Source organism: Pavona decussata, unplaced genomic scaffold, assembly GCF_977016875.1.
Source record: "Pavona decussata unplaced genomic scaffold, jaPavDecu1.1 SCAFFOLD_197, whole genome shotgun sequence".
Taxonomy (NCBI): domain Eukaryota; kingdom Metazoa; phylum Cnidaria; class Anthozoa; order Scleractinia; family Agariciidae; genus Pavona; species Pavona decussata.
The window spans coordinates 140,327-160,000 of NW_028145605.1; the positions used below are offsets into that span (position 1 = coordinate 140,327).

The following is a 19,674-nucleotide window of genomic DNA, read 5'->3' on the forward strand; positions in this document are numbered from 1 at the left end:
TGTGTAATCAGAGATTCATTGCGTTATGTTACAAACACTAACCCTAACCTCTAGTATAAGCAAAAGCGCGTCTAAAGCTTTGAATATGAAACTAGACTTGACTGTAAATCGCTTAAAACATCAACCTCTAAATTTCCTTTAATTATAAAAAGCTGGCGGCTTTTCTAAACTCTTAAAGGGCTGTGTTCAAATCACGATTCACAAACCAAATATTGTTCTACTAAGAATTCTAGAGAATTTCCTACTTTAACGTGAAAAAGCCATTGTCATATAAAAAAGGCATTGATTGTTCAAGCTCAAGCTTAACCCCAAGCGTGTCAGATTTGTGTTAGTAAGCTCATGACACAAGCGTCATTAAGCTCAATATATACTAAAACTTCTCCTTCTAACACAATATCTTCTTATCTCTTCATTATTTGCAGGGTACCCATGACACTGCTGCGGAGGTTATTGTTTGACGACTACGTTCCAGAGGTTAACGTAACCATTTAACGTCGTCCCAATGAGGCAAAGGGAAGATTGAAAGTGATCCTAACGTTTAGTTAGATTAATTTGTTTGTTTAACTTTTTCTTAGTTTGTTTATTTCTTTGTTTTTAATGCATTGTAACGTTTTTCTCCCTTGTTACCCTTTGATATTGAGATGGTAGTCACCACAATTGGCCGTTTCACACTAGGATCAGAGTATACTTAAAGTGCACTTCAAAAATTTAAGTAGATTTGGGCTCTACTTTCGAAAGGCTAGAAAATAGATTTTTCAGGCAAGATTATGTACGGCTGTTGTATGAGAAAAATATCAGATGATGTCTGTCAAGTTTCCTTAAAGCCCACAGGCTTTTTGTTCACATAACAATCACGTAACAAATGCACCTGAAGTGCACTTTGCAACCCTAGTGTGAACAGGGGAAGTAATTTTAAGTAATAATAATCAATTAAACAAGTTTTACGTAGACGCTTTTTATACGTTTTATACGTTTATACCTTTTAAAGCGTTTTAGTTGTTTAGTTTTTCATTCATAACCCACTTAATGAAATGATTTTTATGCTAAATCAGTATTGGAAATAGCTTAACTAACCATGAATTTATATACCTATAACCGAACACAAAATAACGACATGGCGGTAAACTCCTAACATGAATGACTCTTTTATAGAAAGAAGGCGGTAGGAACAAGATGGACGAAATACCTGAAGTGAACTGTTGCTAAAAATTGACGTTGTCAACATTACGTTAAAAAGCGATTTTTTTAAGCAGCACCAAAATCACCACCTTCTCTATGCGAGACTCGAATGCATCAAGGAATCCTTTTCCATAATTATACTGCTTTCTAATATTTCCATTCTTGATATGTACGTTTAATTGCTTTTTGCTGATAAGTTGTTTTACTGCTATTATAATCATCTTTGTTGTTGTTTCTTTTTACGTTTTTTAGCATATAATAAAATGGTAAACAGGACTTCGTTCTTGGCTCTATATCTCGCTCTTGGCTGAATAAGTTGCCCAGGGTTTTCGATAGTAGGGAGCTTAAGCAACGACGACGGCGACGACAACGACAACGCCACAAAACAATAGGTTTAATGAGCAAAAACAATCGCTCTGCACGTGCGTTTTTTTTATTTTGGTACACTTCTTCGTTGTCCTCTGCAAAACAACAACGTGAAATGACCAAATTCCAAGTTTTTTGGAGAACGTGAGCACACGACAGTGAATTTTTCATTTCTTTCTTTCTTAACTTGAACGCCGCTCCTACCAATTTGGTTCCTGGATAGTTCGCCGTTTCTGTAGAAGTTGAGCGAGTTAAAATAATCGCGAAGTAGTGCAAATGCAATAAAGTTGTATTTCCAGGTTACGTTTTCGTTGCCTTTGCCGTCGTCGCTGCTTAAGCTCTCTAGTATTGGAGACTACCGGGTCCATGCTGACAAGCACCGGACGGGACTGTTACGTCGGCCATGGGTGTACACTTCTAGGGGTAAGGGAGCCCTGTGGCATCCTCCCCCAAAAATGTTTGAAATTGTACCCTCTGAAACACTATCACAGACCTACAATATTGTAGTACGACTACGAATACGAGAGTTGACTTCAAGTGTTAAGCGAAGTACTAAGAAGAGATATATCCAAGAAAGCTTCATTTTACTATTCGTGAGCGACAATTGTTGCAGTTGTTTTGAATGATGACAGCTAAGCCCTTTAAAAAAAATAGACTGAAAACTAACCAGTACCACAATTTGCTTTAATGGATGTCAGTAGAAGTGTTTAGCTGAGATGCTCAAATTGCCCTATAATATCATCATCATCTTTAGCGTTGTTGTACAATCAAAAAAAAATTATCACACCTTATTGCTAGCACTGACTTTTAGGAAGTAATGGGTGCATCTTTCTCTCAAACGTAGGTTGTTTAACACTGCTGACACTAGCTACAAGTTCTTCCTAATGCATAGTTAAAGGACAATTTCATTTTCAGGGCCTTCTCAGGTGGATCTCGGCATCAACACTGAAAAGGAAAGCGTGGGGCAAAGGAGAGAGGGGGGGGGGGGTGAGGGAAGAACAGCGATGTGAACTGTCCATGTGTTCAAAACGATGACGTCATGCAGAGAAAATGCTTTTTCAGTGGTTATATAAAACTGCTATATAGTGTGAAAGCAAGCATGGCGATCCCGTTATTATTGTTGTTCAGTTGTCGACTTAGCAAATGTAACGGAAAAACAATAATAATTGCGGCTTCTTTTAACACGTAAGTAAATTAGTTTTTGACAAGAACAGTAGCTGTAAAGATCTTTAAAGTTTTGATTTCGACCCAGAAGAAAAGATAACCTGGAAACCAGCTCTATGATGCCGGTGCAGTGCTCTACCAACTGAGCTGTCAAGCCAACAGGGAGCTGGTCATTTTGTGAGTTCGTAATATACCCGTGAAGGATAAATAAATGAATATTAATATATGGAACTTATATTTGAACTGCGGGTGAAAGACCCTCGCAGTTATTTTGTAGGTCGGTGGGTTTGAATGACAATGGTGCATGTATAATACTTTTTATTAAAAACTGGATCATTGTATAATGCAATTCCAGAGTTTTGATTGGCGTAGCGGCCATGGTATATGAGCCATTATACCATGCATGCCCGAGAAGTAGCAAGCATAAATTGTTTTCTGGTTGCTCTTGAAAAGGAAATCAGCAAGGACTACCAATATTACTTGATTATTTTTTATAAAACAATTATTCCATTCGCGCTTGTTGGATATGAGATGATTATAGCCAACTCGACGCTACGCGCCTCGTTGGCTATCTATCATCTCATATCCAACGCGCGCTCGTGGAATAATTGTTAAATAATCAATGTATGGGGCAGTGCTGAAATCAGGAAAGATTTCAACACATACCCTTACGTAATTATATATGCACAACTACCATACTAACTCTTTGCCACCAATGACGAGCATGAATGGAGTTTGAATCGCAAAATGTATGCATAATTATGTATCAGGCCGTGCGGCGATCTTGCCAGGAAATATTTCCGCAAACGTGATCCCACTTGCGATGTTTATGGCACAATTGTCTTGTAATTCTTAAATATAAGTTTACCTTTGCATGCTGTTTTGCAGTATACCAGGCAATAATGCATCACAGCGTCAACAGAGCTCCAATCACGCTAGATAACATCAGGCAAGTAACATTGTTTTCCTGGAAACGAATAAAATGTCGGTAGGTTTTAACATATCGAGGAAAAAGAAGCGTAAAATATGTACATAGAGAGATGCCAACACAACTTACAGAGAATTAAAATATTTCACGACATCAAATTAAAACTAACAGCAAATCCATCGAGAATCGTCAGAGTGCCATTGAGCGGCTGCATATTAGCGCAGTGCCAGCAAAACCACAACAAAGATGGCGGTCTTTATGCCCAGGCCTCTCGGCTGTAACTGGTAATTAGCTTCTATATAAACGTCACGAAATGCGACATTTCTTTCTCACAGTTGGCGCCATTTATATCACTGTTTTACAACAGCTTTTCTTGATTGCCCCTTTTTATTATTCAGAGGCAGGTGTATATTTGGTTTCCATTACGATGGAAAACTCTGAAACATAGATGCATATTGTGCAGTTGACGTTAATCGAAAACAGAATTACCGAACGGACAAAAAGTGAGGAATGTTTCAAGCTAGGATAGGAACACTAATTTTTTTTCAGTACAGTTACCGGTGAGGGTAAAAAAGAAAAAAAAGGAGGGAGAGAGAAAGTTCGCTCTAATCTCAGTTTAATTTGTATCGAATTTTATATAGAATGAGGACACGAACCGCAGGAAATGTAAACAAATGGACAGTTGGAAAACAAATTGGCTCCCTGTGAAAAATAATTCTTTCAACACCTTATTTTGTTCTATTGTTTCACTTCCAAAGATTAATAAAACCGCTCATCAACAGTTTTTGGATTTCTACGGGACTTGAGCTGCCACATATCCGAAAAAGTAGCAAGTGATAACAAATTCTCAAATCATTAATAATTCATCACGAGAAAACAAAGAAAATAACTACTGTGACCGTGGTTAGGATATGTGTTCCTTATTACCATTAATTGTTGCCAACTTTAGTCTTGAATTTCTCCAACAACTATTGATCACTTGAGAAGCCATATCAAGTACTCGAAAGTGTGTTTCATCAAATATCCAAACACCTCGAAGTCGTTAAAAAAACCTCGGCTGTGCCTCGTTTTTTCAACCTACTTCTCAGTGTTTGGATATCTGACAAAACACGCCTTCTCTTGTTTGATATATTACATGATAAATGTTAGTTCACAAAGAGATAATTGAAATGAGCATATCATATTTTAATTTCATCAAAGTAGTAAAGATTTCCACAAGCCAACTTTTCGATTCATCACAGAGGGGGTGAAGTCTCATACAAAGCTAAGTCTGGGAAGCGGTATCAGAAAATGAGTCATTGCCGAAAAATCTTTGACCTCAAACATGCTTGCAGTAAAAAGAAACCCCTATCTCAATTAATTCTGACATGGTTCTAATTGGTTTTCACCAAAATGAGAACTCATACGTCAAGTTAAATTTGAATTTTCAGGCTTGCATGCAGGTGTATGTTTTCTACAATAACAGGAATTGTACGATTGTTAATCGAGAATAGTCGCCTGAGAATCGAGATTCATTTATACAAAATGGATCCCTTGGAAAGAAGCAATTTGGAGAAGAAACTCTCAGACAGAGACGCCTTTTCAGTAACGATGGAATCATCGGTTACCTTTGTAAATCTCTTCACAGCTATCGGTGGAAATTTACTCGTTTGTTGGACAATATTTAAACACTCTCGTCTGCGAAGCACCTCAAATATGTTCATTGCTTGGTTGGCCATCTCAGACGTCCTTATTGCAGTTCTTGGCTTTCCCTTCACTCTCGCCGTTCTACTAACAGGACGCTGGCGTTTTAACAAAGCCGCCTGCGATTTCCAAGGATTCACGTTTACTCTCTTTGGCACCTTCTCTCTCTTCACAATGACTCTAACCGCCATTGCGCGTTATTTCAAAGTGACTCGGCCGGCGACACATCGTAAAATTTACACTAAAAGAAACATTTCTTTATTTGTAGCATCGGTATTCTTTATATCAATGATTTTCCCGATAGTTGTGACACTAGACGACGCTTTTTCGTTTCATCCCGGAAAATTCATTTGCATTTACGATTGTGACAAGTTAAGCTCTCCTGCCTGTCTTACGATGGGCACATTTTTAGTCATCACTTCCTATGGACCAGTCGTGTTCTGTCACATTTGCATTTTTCGATATGTGCGACAGCATAACATTCAACTGGCGAATTCAAGAGAGGAACGCGTTCAAAGGGCTAAAATACAAGTTGATGAAATAAAAGTAACGAAGCTTCTGCTGGCGATAGTCATCGCATTCACCTGCTGTTGGTCGCCCCTTTTTATTATCGACGGCGTCGGGATGTTCACAGGAAAGTATTGGATGCCTCGTGAGGTGTACATGACCTACACGTATTTATCTGGTTACAGCAGCTCTGTAAATCCAGTAATATACGGGATATTTAATCATCAGCTTAGAAGGGAACTCTGTAAGGTAATAGTGTGTTTGCGAAAGAAAAGAGTAGGCGTTCAGCCACAGGGTTAATCTGTCGGCAGCTGTTGCCAGTGTACGAGCAATTTCGTAATTTTGGCCAGAGAAAACGTAGAATATACTGCTTGGGTTCCTGTCGTCCTCTTGGATTACGTCATTTATTTCTTTATATAGTCACTTGGTCATTTGTTGTTGTATAAGAAAGATGATAGCCGAAAATTCCTCCAAAAAATATTTTAGCTTTTAAGTGTTCCTTTTAATGATCATTCTTTTTGTTTCATTGTTGCTGTTTTTGTCCTCTAGTGTTATTTTAATTAAATTACTTGTTCACCAGTAATTTATGTCTGTCATCATGTAATGTTTAACAAACGAGCAGGAGTGTTTTATCGGGTTTAAAACCACGAGGCGCAGTCGAGTGGTTTTAGACCCAATCGCGTACCCAGTGTCCTCAGGCTCTTTGGCCAGCAGTTTATCGCCAGGAGAGACACTGGGGTACTGGAATTTTATTACCGCAGGATTTCTGCGGTAAAACAATGGAAGCCGCTACGGAGCTTATACAGAGCAGCCAATCAAAAAGTTGTTTTTCGAATTCTCCAGAGTCTCTCCTGGCGCCCACCCGCTGACCAAAAAGCTTGAGGACTCTGGGTACGAGATTGTTTTAGACCCGAAAAAACATGTGCTGCGAGTTTTTTGAACGGCTTCAAAAACATTCCAGGAAAAGCGTGTGTCAACAAAGTTCATAACAATTTTGCTTTTGTGAACGTTGGAAATTAGCATACGAGAAAAAACACCGCATACTAGTAATGAAAAGTGTTTAAAGTGGAACCCCAATTTTACGATCGTCCATCTAACGATATTCTCGATTTAACAATCAACATTCTGTGTCCTGGCAAAAGTTTTTTATAAATCGGGAGTTCGTTTACAACGATCTTCCGATTTAACGATATGATTTTGCTGTCCCCTTGCCATATCGTAAAATCTAGGTTCCACTGTATCAGCTGATAAAACACCGCATACTAATAAGGAGAAGGTTTATCGATATAAAGTCACAGCACGTGATGTATTATCGATCATTTGATTTGATTTATGAATTATTAATGGGTTTTTGAATAAATCAATATATCACTGAAGGCAACTAGAAGTATAATGTTATAACCACAAGATTGAACGCACGTTTTTGAAGTTTTCAATTTCCAGAAAATCCCCTGAACTTGAACCAAAATTAATTGAAATAAATACAGGATTTTATTGGCGGATTGATCTAGGGAAGTAGCTCGAGAGAAATTAGAAAGGCAAGAGAAGGCATACAACAAATAGGTTGCATATGTGAATAATCTCAATAGTTTAATCGAAATTCCTATCAAGAGTTGGTTGCATGAAAACGCAACCTGTAGAGCAAAATCGTTTTTATAATTAAAAAACAGCTTCTAAAGCCCATGTCTCGAAATAAAATCCTCAAAAGCTATTTTTATTTCCATAAACGTTAGAGTGGAGGAGGAGGGGCGGGACAGAGGTTGGGATGTTAGGGCTTCTACTTGACTTCCCAATTGTGTAGTCTTGGCTCATACATTCCTTTAGAGTAAAACATAGTAAGACATATTTTAGCAGGCGGGTGGTTCCATTTCTTGTTCCCTTTATTCGCAAAAAGTTACAGACTCTTGTTTTCCTTAAACGCCCTACACCATTTATAAGAACACAACTTTAACACTGAACTTGTAGTTGTCCCAGTGCTGATATAACTTGTACGTACGTTAAAAAGCTATCTTTCCAGCTTCTACCTGCATAGTAAAGATATGAGAAAAATAACTCAGTGGCTTTCATTTGGATGGTCAAGTTTTAGAATTTAACATACAGCCTCAAAAACCACCTGGTAAAGAATTACAAACTACACCAAAAGACTGAAACTTCTCAGCAGCTTCAGTATAGCTTTGATTTCATGTACGTTGGTCCCTGTTTAGAATCTCCTAGACAGACCGGCACACCCTGTCAGCATTAATTGTGACAATAAACAGCACCACAGGAAACTACTGCACCTTAGCAGCTTTCATTTAAATGGTTGCACTTTTGGATTTCATCTGATGACTCAAAAGTTAAAACCACCTTGTACAGCGTAATAAATAGCACCACATGAAAGTACTGCTCACTAGCTTCATTTGAATGGTAACATTTTACAATTTCATCCGCAGACTCAAAAGTTAGAGACGTCATGGAACCACAGGGTAGTGCTGCTCAATAGTATTCATTTGAGAATGGTTACACTTCATAAACTAATCCCCCTTCAGTGTACGCCATAGCAAGCGGCACCGCATGACACGGTTGAATAGATGAGTTTGTCCACCGAACCAAACGCTAGAACTACTTGGTAGGTAGCCTCCCACGCAGTCGTTTTTAGGGGACTCGAATTACCTCCTCCCCACAAACGCCTGCTTACCCAAGCGCCACATTCCTTTCCGTCGCTAAGCCAATCACAGCGAACCTTCTAAAATCTGGAAGGTTGACCTTGACCTCAGAACGCCTCTCGCAGTCTGAACAGTAAAAACAACACGGCAGAGACAGAACTTTACCGAGCTTACGTGAGCTTTGAGTATTGTGTGCCCTACGTTCAAACTTTCTCGTTTTAATGCCAACCAACGGACTGCAATCAAAGAATTCGAATTCGTGACGGGAAATAGCGATATTTTCGTCAATTTGCCGACTGGTTACGCAAAGTCGATTTAATATTTATTAAGCTTTGCCTTCAATCATGTCGACCTTGTCGGTGTGGAGGAAACCAAAATATTACCCGATATGTCGGTAAACTTTAAAGATTTTGCAGTTGAAACTCGCTTTGTAATTGCAATTTGTTCGGGGGCATGCACGACATTAGCTGACATTTTCCACAAGGACCACAACTGGATTGGCTCTTTATCGTTTAACTTTCTGTTTCATAGTCTTCAATGGGCTGATAAATACTGCAGATCTTTCTTTGAATCGAGTTAGTCTCTCGAAGCATTTCGTCCAAACGAACACATCCGCTCCAGAGTAACGTAGAGTAGCGTAAGAAGTGATATCTTCATCGACTGTCAACTCGATCAGGCGGGGAAGATCGACTACACTTTCCCGAAGATTTTGACTCTCCCAGCACATAACGGTGTCAAAAGGTCGCACAAGAAGCGCTTGTATTCACACTCGATATTTGTTTTGGCGTTTTAGCCATGACCAGCCATTCCAGAAGTGAAAAAATATATGTACATTCTAACTGAACTCCCGCATCTCTCAAGACTGAACCAGAGACTGTACAAAGCTCGCGGGAAACGGAAGCGGCCGTTGTAACCAGGAATTTAATTTGATATCATTGGACAATGCCTCGATAGTGATTGGCTAGGATGCTTGGGGAGTAAAACAATGGGAAAGGAATGTGGCGCTTGGGTAAGCAGGCGTTTGTGGGGAGGAGGTAATTCGAGTCCCCTAAAAACGACTGCGTGGGAGGCTACTTGGTAGGGTGATGAATTAGGATCTACCTTTTGGTGCAAAAGAGGTAGATTAAATTAGATTAAAATTTACCTTTTATTCAGTGTTCGCTTCAACACCGTCGCAGCTATTTTCCGCCTATAAAAATGCCAGCCATTGCAATTATTGCAGTTTTGGCATCATCGTCACCAGAACCACAACAATTCCCATCACCGTCGCCATTATTAACACCATCACCACCATCGCCATGGTCAACATTACTATCACCACCATCGGCATCGCTGCTATCATCATCATTATCATCATCACCATCACTGCTAGGAATTCCTTGGTAATCAACATTGTCACCACCTGCAATAGCGTTTCCATCGTCAAAATTGCTTGTCACACTGTAAATCTTGTTGTCATCGGCAACAGGTTTACTGGCTGCCATGGTAATAAGCACGATGATTGACACGGCAAATAACCTCACGATGGGCGTCATTTTGTACTGCAGAAAAAAGTTTTGAACCATATTCAGTAAATTTATTGATGAATGTATGGACATTTGAAATTGCTAAGTACCTTTCTAGGGTTTTTGTGTTCTAAGCTAAACAAACAATTTCGTATTTAGTAAATAAAAAACTTTGCCACGTTTCAGTTAGATTATAGCAAAAGTGTAGAAATGCTGGTGCCGGATAAACTGTTCTATACGTGGGCGCGCCTTTCCACGTCCGTTTGCTGCAGTTTTTATCAATTCTATATAATTAACAATTATCCCACGAACGCGCGTTGGATATGAGATGATAGATAGCCAACGAGGCACGTAGCGCCGAGGTGGCTATAATCATCTCATATCCAACAAGCGTGAGTGGAATAATTGTTTTATTAAAAATCAAGAAATACTGCTAGATTTTGCTGATTTCGCATTGCAATTTAATGGTCTCTATTTCTCAGGTATAGTATAATGGCTCATATATCATGACCACTAAGCCAATCAAATCGCTCGAATTGCATTATACAACGATCCAGTTTTAAATAATTAATTACATAAACATGGAAGAAAATGCTTCAATCTTATATCATTATTAAATAAACAAAAAATCCACTGGGTTTCGACAGATTTATAGAACACGGTTTTTCATTGAGGTCTATGTTCAATAAACGTTATAATAGAAAGCACTAACATTCGATTCAATACTGCTTATGCCATCTACCAATTGAGTCATCATAACAACTTGAAGCTGAGAAGGGTGCTGTAACAGGTCAATTAAGAGAATGATGCATTATTCAGTCAGAGATACGGTCATACTTGGAAAATTCTACTAACAGGAGTCAAACCTATGACTTTCAGATTACTAGTTGGGATGCTCTACCACTGAGGTCAATTAATTACGCCGAGTTGCTGAATAAAAATCTCAATTAATTAATCAATGAAAAAATTTTCCTTTACTTCGAATTTAAGATATGAGACCTGCTAATATGTCCGACGATAAAAGGATAAATAAATAAATTAATTAATTAATGAACGAATGAATAAAAGCAGGCTTAAATTTACACTGTTGTCGGTTTAGAGTTAAGGTCACTACTGTTACGGTTTTTTCTGGCCTGTTACTTCGACAATTGTGCGGTGTAAACACTTGATGAATACTTTAAAAGTCTACTTGAGAAGACAGCAAAAAATCTGTCTTCAAAGACCTAGGAAGAAAATGAGGCAAACGCCTAGGCTTCCATTCTATACCAATGCGTAGACATTGCGAAACTTAGATCACACCAATTTTAGTTAGCCAAGGGCTTCGTCTGATAATTTTCTTGATTGAACTGAATGCTTTCATGATTCGAGTAAATTAAACAAAATTACAATGAACTAAAACACAATAGCAAATAAAGACAAAAAATCAAATACATCAAAAATGATTATTGGCTAGCGTTAGCACCTATGCTTATAAACTGAATGTTCCTGTAAAAGAGGCATTTTCTTCTCGGGAGCTCCCTGGATATTAAGAAATATTATTTGCTTTAGTATGACATTTCTGGCTGAGTTAGTGTTTTACTGAGTTCGCGCTGTATTTAATGTGTCCATGATGAAGAGGGCATTTCATTAAAATTTGAATATATAGCACGATTTAGCACTTTTTGATTCCTTCGTTGAAGGGGAAGTATCACGGCGATTTTGACCATTTGTGATGAAAATGGTGCGACAACACCGTCATTTAGTTACAAAATAATTATTGAACATCAAGAAAAAGAAATCAACCGAATTCTTGAAAGGAACAACACATGACCTCCTCTAATGTATTTTGGAGAACTTGAAAACGGTCAGAGCCTAACTTTTTTCAAGTTGCAATCTATTCTAACCCAGCTCATCTTTGTCTAGAGACACTCATCACTGGGTTGACAATCTACAACAAATTTGTAATTGATGAATAAACGTTTTGGAGTTTTATGTAACAACCAAATGCTCGTGATACTTCCCTTTAAACAACGAGCGGCAAAAACTTCAAAAATCTAACCAGTCGTGTAAATTTTATTTCATGATGTGCGTGACGGATTTATAAGGCGAAACAGGGTCAGTACTTTTTACTAAAAGTTCAATACTTCAACCAAGCAGGGCAGTACAAATGCTTTGGGTTTGTTAATGAAGGAGGTGATATGTCTGAAATAATGATTTACTATAATACCAGCTATACTTTACAGGGAAATCAAGAAAGTAAGCGAGAAACACATGATAGTTAGCCAACGAGACGCGTAACGCCAAGTTGGCTATAATCATCTCATATCCAACAAGCGTGAGTCGAATATAACAATAGAGTTGATGTTCGCGGGCGTAAATATGTTTTTTGGCCCGACTCAGGCTCATTTTAGCCCGAGCCGTAGGCGAGGGCTAAAATTAGTTCTGAGAAGGGCCAAAAACATATTTACGCCCAAGAACATCAACTCTATTACTATTATAATAATTTCAGAGGGCATTCACCAAAGGAATCAAAGACAGTACAGTAAGCGATCGCGATATCTTCTGTGAAGTGGGCCCCTGTGAACGCTGCCGGAACCGCGTCGGCGTTTATTTTATTGTACAAAAGCTTTCGTTGTCACAAAAACTGAAAACTTTGGTTGAACACCGCAAAATTTGTCAAAAGAATCTTTGCTTCTAAGTTTTCAAAAGGAAAATAACAGAATTTTGTAAACAGCGAAGAAATAGTCACCTACGACTGTTAAAACTAATTGTGCAATTGCTTAAACGGAGCGGGTTTCGCTCAAAGAAGACAAATTACATTAGTTACATTCACCTCGCCTCTGGCCGTAGAGCTACTACAGGCATAATTTCCACCATCACCATCCTCTTTATCTAGCTCAGACGACTGAGAATTTGCTTCTTCGTCAGGTTTTCCATCGATTTTGTAGTTCAAAACAATTTCTTTGCAGATGGCAGCGCTTCCAGTCAAACAAGCAAGAAAACGGCGCGAACAGTTGAATGGCTTCTAGTTCTGATTGGCTGGCTACGTTATTTTCTTCTTTCTTATTGGCTCAGAGCAGCGGGCTAAAATATATTTTAGCCCGCTGAATTCTTCATTTCAGCCCGCAAAATACACCGCAATGCCCGATGAAATTATTATAATAATTGTTTTATGAAAAGCAATCAAAATATGTCACAAGATCTTACTGATTTCGCTTTTTGAGGATAACCAGAAGACCAAATTTAATGGTCGCTATTTCTTGGGTATAATGGTATAATGGCTCATATACCATGGCCGCTAAGCCAATCAAATCCCTGCATGGAATTGCATTATACAATGATCCCGTTTTTGATAATACAAGTTAGACATCAAGGAAATGTTCTGTTTTGGGCAAGTGTACGCTGTTCGCTCTTCGAAGACGGCTTACTGTTACGCTTAATAAATGGCAAGACGAATCATTGAAGCTTCAAAAATCATATCGACATAAAGTTCATCAGTCTTATATATATTAACAATGGTTACCGAAATGAGTCAATATAGTCGGCACAAGTGCATCCCGCAACTCAGCTGCCGTTTACGGTAATGACTGCCAAATGACGGCCATATGGGATTTAAATGAAGAGAAATCAAAACCAATTAACGAACACTTATATGACGTAAAAACATAAAAGTTAAAGAGAAAAATTATTTGTTCTTCATTTAAAAGGGGTTTTACATTTCCGAAAAAAAAACTGACAACAATTGGTTACCATGGTAGCGTCAAAGACTGAAAACTAACCGACCACTCCAAGTCTTTTCCAGATAAATTTCTGCAAAAATTCTTAATTAAAAGTTATTATGGTTCAAAGTCGCCGTAGGGTTAAAGAAGCTTGTCTGTGTAAACAGTACACTTTTATTTGTTCAGAATTCAGAAACATTCACAAAATACAGACAAGAAACTTTTTTCTTTTCATTCTAAGGACAATAGGCTGACAGCCTAAAGACAGATTGAAATGCCGACCTAGAGTTATATAATTGATGCAACTCTTTGGACAATCCAGAGTAATCGGTATCTGAGGGTTTGGTGCAGTTTTGATGTCTTTCACTAATTCTAGATTATATCGTACCAAATTGTTCTGACTCTCGTTTTCAGCAAAATGTAATTTTTAAATAAGTATACCGGCCAAACATTATTATTTTACGCTCTTTTAAGCGCATTTAACTCTTTTGTTTGTTCAGGATGAAACTAGTTTATAAGAACACACAAAGGTGATTTTTCTTATTTTCATTCTGAACACAGTTGCTTTGTGCTTCAGAAACAAAAATGAGCTGAAAATGCCAACCGAAAACTAACTGATAATTATTTATCAACCTGCGGCTTCTTGGCTGGCAGTAACATTGTTCCAAACTGTACTTTAATCCCGATTTTTCATAAAGGCCTTACAAGAAACTGACACCTCTGCGAGTTACAGTAACATTTCAAAGCATCAAATCAACACAATTAAAAGGCTAGTCTTCTCAGTTAACTAACTAAAGAACAGCTTTTGTCATAGTGAAAGGATTCAAAGCACAACAATGTATTTAAAAGGAAACACAGCTGCAGAAAAACAAATTACTGTTTCACAGAGTAAACACACGTAGCATCTTTTATAATTGTGACTAAAAGGTCTGACTTTATGGTTCACTCTTCCTTGTTGCATAGAAATTGGTAAGTAGCCGAGTTGTACGTGTTTCATCTTATTATCCAAGCTACTAATTTATTGCTTAAATTGGCGCATTACATTGGGATACCTATTCGATGGATCCCAAGATTTCCAAAAACGAATATCTCCAATTCTTCTACATGCTTTAAGCCTTTAGTCTCATCTTTGCCGCTTGGGTATTTTCGGGACTTAACAATGGAAACATGGAAACAATTTGTTATTTTTTTAAGTGCTTTTTTTCCAAAATACTTACACTTCGTGTCCTATTGAAAAAACTACTATTTACTTGGCGGTATATCTTCTAATTGGGATAGCTCATTTCCCAATAGTCTCCAGCAAACTACATTCATTTATTCGAACTTGAATGAGTGAATAAATGAATAAATTTTCTCAACGTTTTTCCAAAACATTCCTTTATATTATTTATTCCGTATCTGTCTTAGGTTCAACAGAAATAAACCCAGTGAATCTAAGCTATAATTCCTTGATTTTTTTGAGTAAATATTCATCGCATGCATTTGTAAACCACTTCTACCAATTTCCCACGACGTTAGCGCAGATTTATTTTACTAATCAATGCGTCTAATATTTTAACCGTTCCATCTGTATATGAGTAGTGGAGCTAGCGTCTAACCGTGTCGCGTTCAACCACTTCGAGCTGATAGATATAATGATATACTTGGGGAGGGTATCAGACGCTGCCGGTTTAAAATGTTTGGCTCCCGGAATAAACATTACATCCAATCTTAATTGAGCTATTACAGCCTTTCCACCATTTTCTGCGGATGCCATTTTGAAGAAAGTGTTGGACCATCCCTTCAGATTGGCGTTTATGTTTTACAGTTCTGACTGATGCAAAGCGCTTTTAGGTTCTATTTCCACCAATCTATTCGGTCTGGTATCGCGGCCTTGTTTGCTTTAGCGTTGAGCGGCTGGTGATAGATCCCAGAGAAGATCAAAGTTATCCTTTTCTCCCGACTTCTGCTACAATGTATATGATTGACATTTGCTAATCGGGAATAAAAGGTTTTATTATATCTCTCAGTTAGTACGCGGTGTGATTGTCAATTTTCACTTACGGCCCCCTAAATTTGAAAGTTGTTCCTTTCCCGCGCTCCCAATTAACCTCAGAGATATAATAAATATCTTACTAACCTCGTTTTCTCGGTCTGTACTGTAAGTTACGAATCCTTATTTTTTTTCCCGTTGATTTGCGGCTCAAGCGCGAAATTAACGGGAAAAAACACGGTCCGGAACTTACAGTAAGGACCGAGAAAACGTGGTTAGGACGAGGTATTAACTGTAGGCTTCAGTTTCATTCAATTCATCGATTTCCGACGTCGTACAATAAAGTTGGTAATTAAACTAATTCCTTACTCTTTTTCACTGTTCGTTTCTATCCCATTTTCCCCACGTCATCTTCTCATTTCATAGTAATTTAAAATTAATTCCACCTAGACGCATGTGCAAGAGTGCCAGCCCCTTATTTGCAATGAAAGAATTCATATTGCTCGCTGTTCTCATTGCGCTACCAGTCTACGTAAGTGGCACCATCTACTACGTCGATGGAAGCAATGGCGATGACTCGAATGTTGGTAACAGCCTTGACTCCGCATTCGCAACCATCAAAGTGTGTATCGATGCCCTGAAGGCACCTGGTGACGAATGCCACATCCGAGCAGGTCGGTACCATCAAACGGAATTTCAGATATCTGGTAAAGCTGGTACCCAGTCCCAACCGATTGTCATCCGGGGTTATGGAGACGAGATTCCTATAATCGATGGTACAGTTGCATTAACACCGAGAAAAGGTTGGAAATATAATCGAAAAACAGGAATATACAGGTAAAGTTCATTGAAATCTTTCTTTTTAAACTTGCTTCGTGATCAGTGGTAAGTTGATCGCTCTTCACAAAATTGCGCACGGTGTTACTTTACAGCTTGGTACAACAGAATCATAAATCCATTACATTAAAGTAAAAGTCAAAATATTTTATGGTACGCTAAGAAATTTAAATTGTACAGGGATGAGTGGTAAGAGAATTCATCTCCCGCTAATTTATCTCTTTTTTTATTCCGGATTTGGGGTCAAATGTGAGTAAAGTGTATTTTTTACCACAATTGTTTCTAATCTCGCAATCTGATTGGCTAATTTTCCGTTGTCGATAAGAGTCTAGACAACGCTGCTCACGTCAATCAGCGCGCGGAAATTTTGACAGTTATTGTAAAAAATTTAGCTTTGACGCTGATATTGTGGTAAAAAACACATCGAATGTGGTTTAGCGTTGTCTGAACTCTTATCGACAACGGTATTCGTCATCACAGTGGTCAAAATTTGTTGTGGACTCACGAGGCGCAACATTTTGACCACTGTAATGACGAATATGGTTGTCGATAAGAGTGCAGACAACGCTAAACCACATTCGATTTGTTAAGTTGCATCTCTTCATCCTTTCCACTCCTGGTACTGGCAAATTCCAATTCCATCCGAAATGCGAAGCGGATGTTACAAAAACTAAAACAAGAACGACCTAACTTTTATTCTGTATTTATTTTTTCTTGTCTTTATTGCTACCTTCCTTCCTACCTTTACAATCTGTTCATACAGTCCCAGTCCCTTGTAGCTATATTTAGATTCTGATAGTAGTTGAATAACTAGTGTTTGCTCACTGAATTTGTTCTAGTGTCATGGACTCATGAATGTGAAAATCGGAGAAATTCGCTGCTGACCTCAATATCCTCTAAACCTCATTCACTAGTCATATAATTTCTTATTTCCCATTTTAATTTCCTGTTTCCGATTTCTTATTTCCCCATTGCCAATTCCCTATTTTAAAAACATCCATTCGAAACCACAATTTTGTTTGTCTTAGATAAATAAGTGTTGCCCTCGCTCAACAAAGTCAATATAGGACACTTGTTCTGTTGTCTCGCAGGTTTGTAACCAATCCAACGTACCGGAGAAGATGGCGATAGGTACATTAACCCTAAAAACGCTCAGAAAAACGCGCAGAAAAGTTCTCAAAAAAAAACTTCAAGCCTAGCATACACAATGAACATTGTCAGTGCAGGGACAAAGTTTGCAAAAAAAAAAAACGTGGCTCTCTATGTGCCTATTCACTGTGTTAAGTTCGCAAGGTATTGTGGTAAAATATACAGCCGCCATATTTTTTCGTACAGTGGATTGAGGTGAGCACATTAGGCAAAGCCCTCTAGCCAATCAGATCACGTGTTAGAAAAAATCATGAACATACTTCATTTTATTACAGTGCTGTGATAGAACAAGACATCTGGCAGCTTTTTGTCGACGGTGAAATGATGACGAACGCCCGCTGGCCGAACGCACTGTGGTCAGACAAGACGGTGTTTCTGAACACGCACTGGGCAAAATCTCACAAAACCTCAAAGCGTGGCAAAATGGTAGATAGCGGGCAGAAAAATCTAGCTGGAAGTGGCATAAACGTCGAGGGGGCGATGGCTATCCTAAACATCGGAAGCTTTAATACATTTACGGCTGTTGTTAAAAGCCATTCACCTGGACAGAACTTTTTCACATATGATGACACGTTTGGAGACATCAAGTTTAAGCCCAGCCATAATCAGTACTTCCTCGAGGATAAACTGGAATTCCTCGATAATGCTGGGGAGTGGTTTTACGACAAGAGATCCAAAACTGTGTACGTAAAGACACTAGATGGGAAATCACCTCAAGGAAGAATACGAGGAAAGGTACGGTAAAGAACAACATATTTTTAATGATACCTCTTTTTTGCTCGTTTGTTTTCTTTGAGTTACAGCTGTACTTGTACCGCAATAAGGACGAATAGAAGCTGAAATTGGATATACAAAGAACGAAAATGGCCTCCTCGTTATTGTCACCTGAAAATGAAATTCACGAAATCGTTTTCTTGTTTAAAATTCCTCATCACATATAAAAAATAAAAATGGAATAAAATTCCTCATAACTCCAAAGGCCAAGTTAAAGACATCAATCGACCGTAGACTGTGAAATTGGTTTTTGTGATTACAAACTTTGCGTCTGTGGATGACAAACAAAAGGCCATCCTTGTATAACCTATTGAGTACTGTTGTATTCCTTCACAAACGGTTATCGTTAAGTTAATTTTTACTGACTTCAGCTGCATGGACAAAACTCCAGTTATGTTCATTAGGATGGAGGATACTGAACAGTACTTTTGGGGGAATGTTTACGTTCTTTCGTGAAGATTTGTAAATATTTTTCCTAGATAAAGTTTCGTTTTTCCACTTTATAGGTGCAGACTTATGCCTTTACAATGACAAAATGCAAACACCTGCATTTCAAGCAGATGACGTTCTTTGGCACCACGCTCAAAGCAAGGCCCTCCAGCAAATGGGACGTGATTGAGGGCCTCCTATTCCACTCCATCGATTTCAGATTTCCCTCATACTCCATGCGCATGCTCGGTATTGCCGATCCTCCACGCTGTACAATCATCGAAGCAAGCCGTGAGAAGGGATTCCAGTTGATAAATAGCACATTTTATGGGACCGACGGCATGGCACTCCAATACAGTGGAAAAGGAGTGGTACTACAGAACAATTTGTTTGAGTACAATGATTGGTCGGTAGCTATTATGCGACAGAAGAGCGGTGGCTTTGGAACTGTGATTTCAAACGGCGAAGACGACAAGTTTATTCGTAACACTCTGCGTTTTAACGGCGCAAGTAACGGCTTCCGTCCATCAAGACGCAACCCGCTCGTGAAGTTGAACCATATTCATCATCAATGCTGGGGGATGTTACAGCACGATGGAGCCGGAGTCCAGTTTCAAATCGGTGCGCAAGTCAACGCTATGGCAGAACAGAACTGGGTTCACTCCAGCCCCAAGTATGGTCTGCGTTTCGACGGTCAACCCCCACGTGTGGGACACCACGGCACCATGAAAGAAAACGTTGTGTGGAAATGCGGCGGGATGATGGTGAAAGGGGACTACCACAAGGTCATCAACAATCTAGCTTTTGAGAAAAGAAATGGAAAGAGCGGAGATCACCA

The 19,674-nt window shown here is 38.7% G+C and overlaps 3 protein-coding genes across 3 annotated transcripts in view; all 3 read left to right on the forward strand.

The window, feature by feature from the left end:
- LOC146461520 (uncharacterized) overlaps positions 1–1,455 on the forward strand; it is a gene marked incomplete at its 5' end in the record, with an annotated part of 141,367 nt that extends 139,912 nt beyond the window's left edge. The window contains one exon of the mRNA XM_085086768.1: positions 423–1,455. The remainder of the gene's footprint in view (positions 1–422) is intronic.
- A 3,706-nt stretch (positions 1,456–5,161) lies between these two features.
- LOC146461523 (melatonin receptor type 1A-like) lies at positions 5,162–6,127 on the forward strand. The gene has a single exon (XM_085086769.1). The coding sequence runs from the start codon at positions 5,162–5,164 to the stop codon at positions 6,125–6,127; it is 966 nt and encodes a 321-aa protein (XP_084942895.1).
- A 9,984-nt stretch (positions 6,128–16,111) lies between these two features.
- The window catches only part of LOC146461524 (uncharacterized), a 6,798-nt gene continuing 3,235 nt past the window's right edge, over positions 16,112–19,674 (forward strand). The window contains exons 1-3 of the mRNA XM_085086772.1: positions 16,112–16,484; positions 17,909–18,368; positions 18,914–19,674. The exon at positions 18,914–19,674 is cut by the window's right edge and continues 361 nt beyond it. Of these exons, the coding sequence (XP_084942898.1) occupies positions 16,132–16,484; positions 17,909–18,368; positions 18,914–19,674 (1,574 nt within the window). The 5' untranslated portion in view covers positions 16,112–16,131. The remainder of the gene's footprint in view (positions 16,485–17,908; positions 18,369–18,913) is intronic.

Excerpts from the sequence above, each read along its gene's own strand:
- LOC146461523 (XM_085086769.1), top strand. The coding sequence starts at position 5,162 with ATGGATCCCTTGGAAAGAAGCAATTTGGAGAAGAAACTCTCAGACAGA.